Source organism: Dasypus novemcinctus, chromosome 18, assembly GCF_030445035.2.
Source record: "Dasypus novemcinctus isolate mDasNov1 chromosome 18, mDasNov1.1.hap2, whole genome shotgun sequence".
Classification (NCBI taxonomy): domain Eukaryota; kingdom Metazoa; phylum Chordata; class Mammalia; order Cingulata; family Dasypodidae; genus Dasypus; species Dasypus novemcinctus.
In genome coordinates this window covers 80157369-80169954 of record NC_080690.1, presented here as the reverse complement: position 1 = coordinate 80169954, position 12586 = coordinate 80157369, and the positions used below count along the sequence as shown (strand labels likewise).

General features: G+C 63.5%; 1 protein-coding gene across 1 annotated transcript; it reads left to right on the top strand.

Moving 5' to 3' along the window:
• Positions 1-35: 35 nt before the first annotated feature.
• TMEM86B (transmembrane protein 86B) lies at positions 36-2834 on the top strand. The gene is made up of 3 exons (XM_004454179.5): positions 36-205; positions 1128-1371; positions 2372-2834. The coding sequence occupies exons 1-3, from the start codon at positions 170-172 to the stop codon at positions 2752-2754; spliced, it is 663 nt and encodes a 220-aa protein (XP_004454236.2). The 5' UTR covers positions 36-169; the 3' UTR covers positions 2755-2834.
• Positions 2835-12586: the final 9752 nt, after the last annotated feature.

The following is a 12586-nucleotide window of genomic DNA, read 5'->3' as shown; positions in this document are numbered from 1 at the left end:
GTCCCCGGGCAGGGGGACATCTCCCAGAGCCTGGTTATCAGTCCCAGAGTCCACAGGACGCTCCTTTGGGTTAACGTGTAACCGTGAGGACACTTCCCACCCCCCAAAGCCAGCAGTGCCCAGACACAGGTGGCTGGGGGTGGCACAGAGCAGCACGGACACCAGGAAAATGGGGCTGCCGGGGAACCCACATCGCTCAGCCCAAGTGAGAGCTGGGGTGGGGGGTGGTATCCAAGCCAGGGTCCCAGAAGCCACACCCACCACGGGTGCCTGGTCCTCGAAGAACTGCTTGGGGTCTTGCCCTCCAAGGAGGCTGGGGGCCCAGAGGTCCTGGTCATCGAGCCACTGGAGAGGGTGATGGTTCTAGACCCAGCCCAGGCTCAACCTAGGGCTGGGGGCTGGGGGCCTGGTCTGAGGGAGGAGAGCTGGGCCAGGACTCCTGGTCTGAGGGAGGAGGTCTGGGCCTGGGCTCCTGGTCCCAGGGAGGAGGGCTGGGGCCTGGGGGCCTGGACTCCTGGTCTGAGGGAGGAGGGCTGGGCCTGGGCTCCTAGTCTGAGGGAGGAGGGCTGGGGCCTGGCCCCCTGGGTCTGAGGGAGGAGGGCTGGGGCCTGGCCCCCTGGGTCTGAGGGAGGAGGGCTGGGGCCTGGCCCCCTGGGTCTGAGGGAGGAGGGCTGGGGCCTGGCCCCCTGGGTCTGAGGGAGGAGGGCTGGGGCCTGGCCCCCTGGGTCTGAGGGAGGAGGGCTGGGGCCTGGCCCCCTGGGTCTGAGGGAGGAGGGCTGGGGCCTGGCCCCCTGGGTCTGAGGGAGGAGGGCTGGGGCCTGGCCCCCTGGGTCTGAGGGAGGGGGGCTGGGGCCTGGCCCCCTGGGTCTGAGGGAGGGGGGCTGGGGCCTGGCCCCCTGGGTCTGAGGGAGGGGGGCTGGGGCCTGGCCCCCTGGGTCTGAGGGAGGGGGGCTGGGGCCTGGCCCCCTGGTCTGGGGGAGGAGAGCTGGCACCTGGGCTCCTGGGCCTGGACCCAGTGGTGGCCTGGCTGGGCGTGGTCCCCAAAGGAGCTGGAGCTGTGGGTGCCTGCGTGGGCTGGGGGCTGGGCTAACCCAGCGGGCTCAGTGGCTCCCCTCTCTCCCCGGAAGCCCCCTCACGTCGCCAGGTGGCTGAGCCCCTTCGTCGTCACCTGCACCGTCTACCTCGTCTGGGTGCCCGAGGACCCGCCGTCCTGGCCTGGCGCCTTGGCCAAAGGCCTGCCCATGCTCTGCCTGGTGGTGTTCCTGCAGGCCGTGGCTCCGGGCGGGCGCTCCACCCGCCTCTTCCAGGGGGCCCTCCTGTGCTCTTTCGTGGGGGACATCTGCCTTGTCTGGCCTGAGGGCTTCCTCTACGGTGAGCGGTGAGCGGGAGCCTGCATGGCCCGTCCTGTGCCTTCAACGGCCCCTGGGAGGGTGGGCTGTGGCGCGGCGCAGCGAGTGCTGAGGAGGCAGGGCCGACGCAGTGGCCAAGGCAGACCGCGCCCTGCCCTCCTGGTGCGGCCACTGCAGAGAGGGGAGCCAGGCATGGAGGAGACCAGGAGGGCAGCAGGATGGTCAAGTGACCTCGCTGGGAAGGTAAAGTTTGGGCCTTGAAGGGGTGGAGGGAGCCAGCCCCTGGCTGCCAGGTGGGTGCTCCAGGCAGCAGAGCAGCAGGTGCCAAGGCCCTGGGGCTGGCGCAGTGCCCAACAGGCCTGGGGGCGAGGTTGAGGGGCTTGTGGGTCTTGGCAGGCAGACAGGTGCTCCCCTGAAGGGGGTTGCTGGGGGGAGCTTGTGAGCCCGGAAGAGCACCACATAGCACACGACCTTCAGTTTACTGGCCCCTGCTGTATTCAACCCTTGACCTCAAAGGTTTTTTAAAAATTGTGGAAACATCACATACATTTCCCCGTTTTAACCACTTTGAGGCATACAGTGGCATTAATTACAATGCTATACTATGGTCACCACCATCCACTACCAAAGCTTTCTAGTCACCCCAGAGACGCAGTACCTCGTAAGCACTGGGCCCCCACCCCGGGTGAGCTGGACTCTCCCTCCTCTATGCCAGACAGTATTTGTCCTGTGCCCCTTCTATCACTCGGCACGATGTCCGCGGCGTCCTGGTGTCCCCGGCAGCAGAACTTGACGGTCGTGCGTGGCCTGGGCGGGCCACGTTGAGCTCGCCCACGCTGGCTGGACAGTCTCCCCTGGCTGCTGTGCCCAGGCCTGCCTCGGCAGCCGCCCGCGAAGGCAGCCCAGGGGCGCAGGGCGGCCGGGGGCAGCAGGGGGCCGGGGGCAGCAGGGGGCCGGGGGCAGCAGGGGGCCGGGGCGGGGCCGGCAGGCCGGGCCTCACCGCGCTCCGCCCTCTGCCCCAGGCATGGCCGCCTTTGCGGGCGCGCACCTGCTCTACCTGGCGGCCTTGGGCTTCTCCCCGCTGCGGCCGGGCCTGCTGCTGCCCGTCCTCCTGCCCGCCAGCTGCTTCCTGGGCCTCCTGCGGCCGCACCTGCCCGCGCCCCTGGCCGCGCCCGTGGCGGCCTACGCGCTGCTGCTGGCGCTCGTGCTGTGGCGCGCGCTGGCGGCGGGCGGCGGCGCGGGGCGCGGGGCGCTGCTCTTCACGCTGTCGGACGCCGTGCTGGCCTGGGACACGTTCGCGCAGCGCCTGCCCCTCGGCCGCCTGCTGGTCATGAGCGCCTACTACGCCGGCCAGGCCCTGCTCGCGCGCTCGGCCGCCAGCGGCCCGCGGCGCAGGCCCGACTGACGCGGGGCAAGGCGCGGAAAGGGCCCGAGCGCGGGCTGCCCCCGCCCCCCGCGCCCCGCGCCGCGCGCCCCGCGCCGCGCGCCCCGCGCCCCGCGCGCCGCGCCCCTCGCCCCGGCCCCGCGCCGCGGCCCCTCGCCCCGCGCCCCTCGCCCAGGCCCCGCGCGCCGCGCCCCTCGCCCCGGCCCCGCGCCGCGGCCCCTCGCCCCGCGCCCCTCGCCCCGGCCCCGCGCCGCGCCCCTCGCCCCGCGCCCCGCGCCGCGGCCCCTCGCCTTGCCCCGGCCCCTCGCCCCTCGCCCCTCGCCCCTCGCCCCTCGCCCCTCGCCCCTCGCCCCTCGCCCCTCGCCCCGCCCCTCGCCCCTCGCCCCTCGCCCCGCCCCTCGCCCCTCGCCCCGCCCCGGCACCCCCTCCGCAGCCCCCACCCCGGCTCCGCGAGCCTGCTCGGGAAGACCCGCTCCCGCTCCGCCCTGGCGGGCCGCCCGCGCTCTCAGCGGCTCTTCACGGTCTGAATAAAGTGGGTGTTGAAATGGGCAGTGTCGGTTCTCGGCACCAGCGTGGGGAGGGCGTGGGAGGCCCGTGGGAGGGGCGTGGGGAGGGCGTGGGAGGCCCGTGGGAGGGGCGTGGGGAGGGCGTGGGAGGGGCACGGAAGGAGCGTGGGGAGGGCGTGGGAGGCCCGTGGGAGGGGCGTGGGAGGGGCGTGGGGAGGCCCGGGGGAGGCCCGTGGGAGGCCCGTGGGAGGGGCGTGGGGAGGGCGTGGGAGGCCCGTGGGAGGCCCGTGAGGAGGGCGTGGGGAGGGGCGTCCCCTGCCCACGAGCGAGGCGCCCGTGTCTGGGCGGGACCTCGGCAGGTGCCCGGCCGGCCCACGTGGGGCTGGCGATCCCGCCTCCAGGGGCAGAGCGTCAGGGAGGAGGGCAGCGGAGAGGCAGGACCGGGCGGGGCGGGTGGCAGGCGCTCGCAGGCGGGCGGGGCAGAGGTGCGGCCTCGGCGAGCTGCACCCCCCTCGGGGCTTCGGGTGCCGCCTGTGTGGGCACAGAGGCCCACGTTTCCTCTTGGCGTCCCCGTTCCCTGCTGGACATCTGGGGACGCTTTCAGCAGACAGGAGGCTTCCACGTTCCTGTGATGGCACCTGGGGACTTGTGCAGCAGGGAGGAGAGGAGCGCCCAAAGAGGAGGAGGAGGGGCAAGGGAGGACCCCGTGCTGGAGCAAGGAGGTCACTGGAGAAGGCTGCGCAGGATTTCCCACGGTCCCAGGCAGGAGGGCTGGACTGCTGATCTGAGGGAGGAGGGCTGGGCCTGGACCGCTGATCTGAGGGAGGAGGGCTGGGCCTGGACCCCTGATCTGAGGGAGGAGGGCTGGGCCTGGACCCCTGGTCTGGGGGAGGAGGGCTGGGCCTGGACCCCTGGGTCTGAGGGAGGAGGGCTGGGCCTGGACCCCTGGTCTGAGGGAGGAGGGCTGGCTCTTGAGGCTCCACTTTTCTGCAGCCAGGGCTGCTGCAGGCACAGGTCTCCCTTCTGTGGTGTCTGGAGGACGGCCCCCCTCCTCCCTGCATCCAGCCCCCCGTGCCCCCGTGACCCCTCGTCTGACGTCTCCTACTTCTCAAAAGCGCAGCTGACCACAGCCCGCCCTCCCCACCCCCCAGCTCCGGGAGGAGCTGCCACGGCGTGACCCAGAGAAAGGGCCAGAACGCCCACTCTGTCTCTGGTGGGGCGTGCGCAGGCCTCGGCCCTGCCTCCCCGCCCGTCCCGGAGCCTCCCCAGGCCCCCTGGACCTGGCCGGCAACCCCCATCCCCTGTCCTGGAGACCCCAGGAGGGTGGGGCCAGGGAATGCGACCTCCCTCCCTCCCCTGCCCACGCCCAGCCCTGTGCCCGCTCTCAGGCCCCAGCGCAGGGGCAGCCTGAGTGTGGAGGCTTGGCCCCCAGCTCCCTCACCGAGGTGGGTGGCCCCCTTCGGCCCCGCCCCTGGAACTGCCCTTGTCCACTCCGCGTGGGGACCGCGGGGGCCTGTGGCGGGGGTCGGCAGCGGCAGCCAGGCGCTCAGAGTCCACAGGCGCAAGGCGGCCAGTCGCACCTGGGCTTGGGGGAGGCGGGCCTGGGGCCAGGGGGCCTCAGGGCTGGGCTGGGGGCACAGAGGGACCCCTGATCCCCTCCCTTCCCCCCAGGCCCCAGCCAGGCTTGACACGCCGCGGTGGACACTCCCCAGGGGCCCAGAACCTCAGACCTCCGCCGGCATCACCAGTGGGACCAGAGAGGTGGCAGAGGCGGGTTGTGGAGCGGGGCCTGGAGGGGCGGGGCTTGTGGAGACCGCCAGGACCCTCCCTGTGCTCGGGCGAGACGGCCCAGCCATTCCCGAGATATTTTCATCTCCCAAACCCGCTCTAACGAGGCAACGCTTCCATCTTGCCCCACTCCCCAGTCGCTGTATTTGATTATTCCAGGTTTCTCGTACAAAGACTATCCTGCTACATTTGTCCCTCAGTCCCGGCTTCTTTCACTCTGCAGCACGTCTTCGGGGTTCAGCCACGCCGTGGCGGGGATCAGAGCTCCGCTCCTCCTTTGGGCTGTTAGGGCGCCATTGCACGGTCGGGCCCCGTCGTTCCCATCACGGGTCTGTGGACAAACACTTGGGCTGCTCCCCCCTTCTGAGTAGCCGCCGTGAACACAGGTGTGCCAGTGTCTGTCCGCGGCCCTCTTTTCCACGCCTAGGAGCGGGACTGCAGGTCCTGTGCTAACACGCTATGTTTAAAATTCAGAGGAACCGCCAACCCGCCTCTCACGCGGCTGCACCATTTCACATCCCACCCGCGAGGGATTCCAGCTTCTCCACGTTCTCGCCCAAGCACGTCAGCTCCCGTGCTTTCGACACTAGCCACGCTGTGGGCTTGGGGTCCTGTGGCTGTGGTTCTGATTTGCATTTCCCAGAATAACCACTGCCCTGGTCTCCGTTCAGTACTTTGGTTCTGTCGGCTCCTGACCTTTGTCCACATGGCATCGTGCAGCCTGCGGTTATTTGAGCCCCGCTTCCTCCACTCGGTCCGAGGCGGGTCCTTGTGGTCACCTGTCCTTTTTATTGCAGTGTGGACTTTAATCACGTGAACAGATCCTGTGGAGCTGATGAGCCGCATCGGGTCATGAATGTGGAAAAAGCCCCGTTTCGGAGGTGACGGTGTGGACACTTTCCCACGCCCCCGCTCCAGCCGTCCCTTCTCTCCTAACATCCCGTGGGCACGGGCCTCTGGGCAGGGCAGGGCAGGGCGCAGCGCCTCACGGATCGCGCCTCTCCCCGGGGCCGGGCTGCGCTTTCCCAGCCTTCAGAGGTGCCTCGCGCGTCTCCTGCCACCCCTAGTTCAGGACCGAGGACAGCGGCCGGGGGAGGCGCTGGACCTAAACTCAAAGGGCAGCGAGGGGAGGGGATGGAAGCCGATCTCAGGGGTCCGGGATCAAGCCTTCCTTGCTCTCTGCTGCGGATCCAGCCCTCGGCTCTGGCGTCAACCACAGAAGATGATCAATGAATATCTGCAAAACGTCAGCATGAGAGCTGGGGACAGGGGCGCGCTGTGGGACGCCCCATCCTGCGGCCCCACCCCAGACGGCGCCAGGGTCTCCTTCCTGGCCGCCCTGCGCTGGGGACAGCCCCCAGCCCCGGAGCAGCCGGCCTCGCAGGGCGTCCCCTGCCCTCAGGTCTCTCTACCTGCGAGCTGCTGACCGCTTGTGCAGGTGGGGTGCGAGGAACCTTGGTCCTGGGGAGGTGAGGGGCAGGTGCTCCACCTTCCTTTCTCCTGAGCTACCAAAGCACTCTGCCCTGGCCCGAGTCAGAAGCCATTTGGAGAGTGGATGGAAAAAGCATGTTCTGGGGCAAGCGGATTTGGTTCAACTGACAGGGTGTCTGCCTACCACATGGGAGGTCCAGGGTTCAAATCCTGGGCCTCCTTGACCCCTGTGGAGCTGGCCCACGTGCAGTCCTGATGTGCGCAAGGAGTGCTGTACCACGCAGGGGTGACCCCCGCGTAGGGGAGCCCCACGTGCAAGGAGTGCACCCAGTGAGGAGAGCCGCCCAGTGCAAAAAAAGTGCAGGCTGCCCAGGACTGGCACCGCACACACAGAGAGCTGATGCAGCAAGATGATGCAACAAAGAGAGACACATTCCCAGTGCAACCGAGAATGCAAGTGGACACAGAACACACAGTGAATAGATACAGAAAGCAGACAATGTGGGGGGGAGGGGAGAGGAATAAATAAAAAAATAAATCTTAAAAAAAAAAAAAGCATGTTCTGGGGTGGAGGGAGGGATTTACCTAAAGGCAGGCAGGACCGGTATGCCTAGAACACCTGGCCCAATGCAGGTGACGCTCCTGAGAGCGCCTGTTTCTCTTGCCCTGGAAGATACTCTGGAGGGCGGGGATACAGCCTTGTTCTCAGAGGACTGGACAGAGAGGTAGCAAGGCCATGAGAAGAGACAGCGCGAGGGCGAGCCTGGAAGAGGTGGTGAGAGCGTCCTCAGAGAGGCGGCGGCAGAGTCTCGGGCTTCAAGAACTGGGGTCGTTCCAGGCACGGGCTAAGACCCTGGGGTCGGAAGGGATCTGGAGAACCTCAAGGGATGTCAGTGATCCTGTGTCACCGGACGAAGGCTGTGGATGGAGGCGGCAGATGAGCTCGGCGGGGGGGGGGGGGGGGGGGGGGCAGGCTCTCAGGAGGGGGCACTGGGGCTGCCCCGGGGCTCCCATCCGCTCAGCCATGTCCTGGCCTCTGGGTCCACGTGAGGAGACCTGAAAGGGTTTGGGCAGGAGCCAGCGGGGTCAGCTGCCTGTTGGGACAATGCCCCAGAATGTGATGCAGGAGATGGACCCGGAGGTGGCAGGGGAGGCCAGAGAGGTGGGTTGTCCTGTTTTCAAAAGAATCCACATATTGCCCTGTCCTGCATACATTATCTCACTTGACGGATTCAACACTGCTGCGAGGAAGGCCTTTTTCTCCCTGTTTTGTAAACAATCTGCGGCTGCTCCGAAAGGTGGAGCCAGTTTCCCAGAGTGGGGAGCCAGGTCTAGAGAGCGGCTCCGGCTCTGAACACGCCTCGCCCTCACCGCCGTGGGAGAACGGCTCCCGGATGTCCACGCGGGACTTTGTTTTATGTTCTTGAGGTTCAGGGCCCCGTGAGTAGTCCATGATGGAGCAGTGGGAAGACGGGGACGGCGTTTGTTCCTTAGGCCGTCTGTTAAGTCATCTGTCTATGACAAAAGCCGCCACCTGCTAAGGAGCAGGAGGCCCGGCTCTCTCCAGAGCCGAGAACCTGCTCGGCAGGCCTGCACTTGCACACCCTCCACCGCCCAGATGCGCATCACGGTCCAGCACGGGCGGGGAGGCCAGCTGGCCAGGAGGCCCCTTCCCCAGGGACCGAGCCTTCACGACTCCTGGGAGGGAGGGAAGGGAGTGGGGAGCTGTGAGCCTCCTCCAGCAGGCCGGGAAGAGGGAAAACGTGGGCTGGATTGGACTGGCAAGGAGGCAGAGGAGGGAGGCATGAGCAGGTTGGGAAACCCAGGGCATGGCAGCAGCACGAGGCCCAAGAGGAGAAATTCCAGACTAGAGCCCAGGAAGCGGGGATGGAGTGAGCTTGCGTGCCGAGCAGGACTAGGCCACTGGCCGTGGACTCGGACAACTTGGTGCTCTTACTCAAATTCAGATTAAGGAATATTTCCTGAGCTTTCACTTGTGCCCAGTATGGACTTGGCCCCTCATCTCCAGAGATTAATAGACTTGTCCATGGCTTCAAGTAGCTCCCACTTTCTCGAAAGGAAATAGAAGTAGAATGAAGGAAAAACAAATAACACAGACAATGTCATGTTGTATTGCAATGAGATATACTTAGTTTGGTTCTGAATACAGCAGGGAATACTCAGCTTTATCTGAGGTCAATCAAAATGAAGTTTTACCCAAAACTAGAAGGAGAAGTAGGCATTGGGGAGTGGAGAAAGAACGTAGCAGCCGGTAGCAGTAGCGTGTGCAAAGGCCACGGGGTGAGGGAAGTGTGCTGTGCTTAGGAGAGGTGTAGGTAACTGGACCAAAGGCTAGGAGAGGAGGCTGGCGAGGAAAGTGAGTCAGATCCCCAAAGAGCTCAGATGCCAGGCTAGAGGTATTATTCACTCATTCATCCTGTAAATATATATATTTTAAGATTTATTTTATTTATCTCCCCCACCCCCTGTTGTTTGCATTCACTGTGTGCTCTCTGTGTCTGCTCATCTTCTCTTTAGGAGGCACCAGAAACCGAACCCGGGACTTCCCATGTGGGAGAGAGGTGCTCAGTCACTTGAGCCACCTCAGCTCCCTGCTTTGTTGTGTCTCTCACTGTGTATCCTCTTAGTGTTGCACATCTTCTTGGGTCAGGTCGCCGTACCTGCGCGTTGCATCAGCTCATTGTCTTGCTCGCCTTCTCTAGGAGGCACCAGGAACCAAACCTGGGACCTCCCATGTGGTAGGCAGGAGCCCAATCGCTTGAGCACATCCGCTTCCCCTTCAAATATTTATTGAGAAACTAGTAGGTACTTCCAAGGGTCTATTCCAGCGGGGACAATTGGCTGCCGAACAGTGAGGATGTGGCCATGTGTGAAGTCCTACAGGGAGATAAGATGGCCAGGTTTCCAGGGAGACAGGGAGCGGATGAGGGTGTGCTGCTTTCCCTGCCAGGTGTAAGAAACTGGTTTATTCTTGCCTCCAGGTGGCGTGGAAAGCATTCTGCAGTTGCTTAGCTGCCTGCCCAGTGCCAGGGGCCGTGCTAGTTTCTGAAGGAGGCCTCACAGCGGGGAGCAGCCCCCTGAGGTCAGCACCCCAGGTAGACTCACATTACGGCGCTGTCGGTTCACAAGTCACGCGGCGGTGGCTTTCTGCCCGCAGGGGCCCAGGGCACAACCGTCTTCGCCCGCGGCCAGCACCAGCTGCCGCCGACACGCAGCCCGAGTTCAACCCACAGCCGGGGACGCCGGTGCCGCGCTGTCCCCCACGGCCGGCCTGCGCGGGGGTGACCTCGCCCGGCGAGCGGAGGGTCTGAGTTTTACGGGGACACTGACCGTTCCGCACGGACGGGCCGGAGGAGGGGTCTGGTCACCAAGAAGACGCCAGAAGCGGCGCCAGGTGGCCTGTGGGGCGGGGGCGTCCTGAGAACGCTCCTCTGCGGCGGAGACGGCGCCCCGGGCCCCGCCGCTCCCGCACCTCCCGGGCCGCCCCAGCCGGGAGCCGTGCGCCTGGGGCGGCGAGTGCAGGGAACCGGAAGCCGAGCCTCACGCCGCAGGAACACGCGGCGGAACACGAGGCCGCGGAACCCGCCCCGGAACCCCGTGGGAACCGCCCCAACCGGCAGGCGGCGTGAGCACTCCATTTGGGACGAGCTTTCTTCCGGGGTCAAAGGAAAGGCCGGACACCCTCAAGGGGCCTCATCATTGGGCCCCTGGGGAACCGACAGGTGGGCTGACCAATCAGAGCAGCAAACAGCCGGGGCCCCTCCCCCAACGTTAGCGCGGGGCGGGATCATCCTGGTTTAAAAAGTACCCCCCACCCAGCGCTCTCCCTGCCCCTGGCGCTGCGTGATCTGCTCTTTTCCCCGTTCCTCTTCTCCTCGCCCAGGGCCCTCAATAAAACTACTGGCATAACTAAACTGGCATGTTCTTTTTAAAAAAATTTATTCATTTATATTTTAAAGAAACTTTACATTTCGTAAATGTTCCATAAAAAGAGAGGGGATTCCTGTATGCCCCACCCCTCCCCTTCCACGCTTTCCCACTTTCACAGCATCCTTCATTAGTGTGGTACATTGGTTACAATTGATGAACACGTATTGGAGCATTGGCACTAAGCGTGGATTGTGCTTTACATTGTAGTTCACACTCTCTCCCGCAATTTTGTCATTTATGACAAAATATGTAACGGCCTGTATCTGTCATTGCAACATCACGTGGGACAATTCCAATGTCCTGAACATGCCCCCACCTTACACCTATCCCTTCCTCTCCCTCCCCTCAGAACCTCAGGTGGCCACTGCCTTTATATCAGTGATACAAGTTCTTCCATTGCTAGTGGCGTGTTCTTAAATTATTTTATGTAACATAGCCAAGAACCTAGAGGAACAGGAATTCAGGCTTCAATTCCTGAATTCCTGATACACAGAACCTACGAGACAATAAACCTTAGTCACTGTGTTAAGCCACGAAGGTGTGGGGTAATTTGTTACACGGTGACAGATGACTGATACACCTGAGTATTTCGCCACAGCCTTCTAAGGTAGACAGGATTTTTCAGCAACAGGCACAAGGAGCCCACACAGGTGGTAAAGATGTAGGCTTCCAGGCAACCCCACCCCAATGCCCGCCCTCTGCGGGAAACAAAGGCACTTGTGGCCAATGGCCCGTAAGGCAACAAGAACTTGCTGAGAAGTGTGGCGCCACGCCCACCCAGCCCTAGGGGTCTAAAGGGGAGAACCTCACCGGGGCCAGGCATTGTTCTAAGACCTCCCCTCCCAACTTATTCTAACGGGGTATGCCCACTTTCTATGGGCGAGAAGCTCAGTCACTGCGCTTTGGTAACTTCTTAAGGATAAGGGGCGACCTTTTCAACCATGTGGGCTCTGGACCCCTCTCTGTTTAGAGGTGGAGTGGATGTCACCATCCCAGGGTCCTCAGGATGGAGGAATAAAATATGGATTAGTGGAATCACTGGTCTTCTACTATACACCTATGTAACTCTAGCAATTGAAGAAACTGCAGCATTGATGTGGAGCAACTCAGGAGCTGCTGAGGGCAGGGAGAGGGAAGAAGAGATGTGATGTGGGGCATTTTCAGGACTTGGAGTTGTCCTAAATGATATTGCAGGGACAGGTGCTGGACATTATATATCCTGCCATAACCCACTGAATGGACTGGGGGAGAGTGTGAACTACAATGTAAACTATTATCCATGCGGTGCAGCAGTGCTCCAAAGTGTAGTCACCAAATGCAACGAATGTGCCACGATGACGAAAGAGGGTGTTGATGTGGGAGGAGTGGTTGGGGTGGGGGGGAGGTATATGGGAACCGCTTATTTTTTTTTTTTTTTTTTTTTTTAAAGATTTATTTATTTAATTCCCCTCCCCTCCCCCGGTTGTCTGTTTTCTGTGTCTTTTTGCTACGTTTTGATTCTTTGTCCGCTTCTGTTGTCGTCAGCGGCACGGGAAGTGTGGGCGGCGCCATTCCTGGGCAGGCTGCACTTTCTTTCGCGCTGGGCGTCTCTCCTTACGGGCGCACTCCTTGCGCGTGGGGCTCCCCCACGTGGGGGACACCCTTGCGTGGCACCGCACTCCTTGCGCGCATCAGCACTGCGCATGGCCAGCTCCACACGGGTCAAGAAGGCCCGGGGTTTGAACCGCGGACCTCCCATATGGTAGACGGACGCCCTAACCACTGGGCCAAAGTCCGTTTCCCCTATTTTTTTTAATGTAATGTTTTTTTGTGATCTATGTATCTTTTTTTAAAAAAGGAAATTAAATGAAAAAAAAAAAGGGTAAGGGGCTAAGCAAAGGCAGGCAAGGAGGCTTGCAGGGCCTGCTTGGTGGGCTGTCCTCAGCCAGGCGGCGTGTTCCACGGGGGAGTCTGCAGGGACGTGCTGTCCCCGCTCCGGGGGGGCTTCCGAGCGGGATCCTCACGGAGAAGAGAAAGGCCCCACCTGGTGGGGAGGTGGAAAGAGCTGGGCCCGCTGCGGGGATGGCAAGGGTGGCCGGCGCCTGCGGAGAGGCCCAGGGGCCGTAGGGCAGGGCTGGACCCAGCCTGGTCTCCCTGTGAAATTGTCCGGCTGTGAGACGAGGGGTCAGACGACCGCC

What these genes read in the sequence shown, in the direction of transcription:
- TMEM86B (XM_004454179.5), top strand. Translation starts at nt 170, where the DNA reads ATGGGGCTGCCGGGGAACCCACATCGCTCAGCCCAA. An exon ending in ACCCACATCGCTCAGCCCAA is followed by an intron (nt 206 to 1,127) that starts GTGAGAGCTGGG and finishes TCTCCCCGGAAG; the next exon opens with CCCCCTCACGTCGCCAGGTG. An exon ending in GCCTGAGGGCTTCCTCTACG is followed by an intron (nt 1,372 to 2,371) that starts GTGAGCGGTGAG and finishes CCTCTGCCCCAG; the next exon opens with GCATGGCCGCCTTTGCGGGC.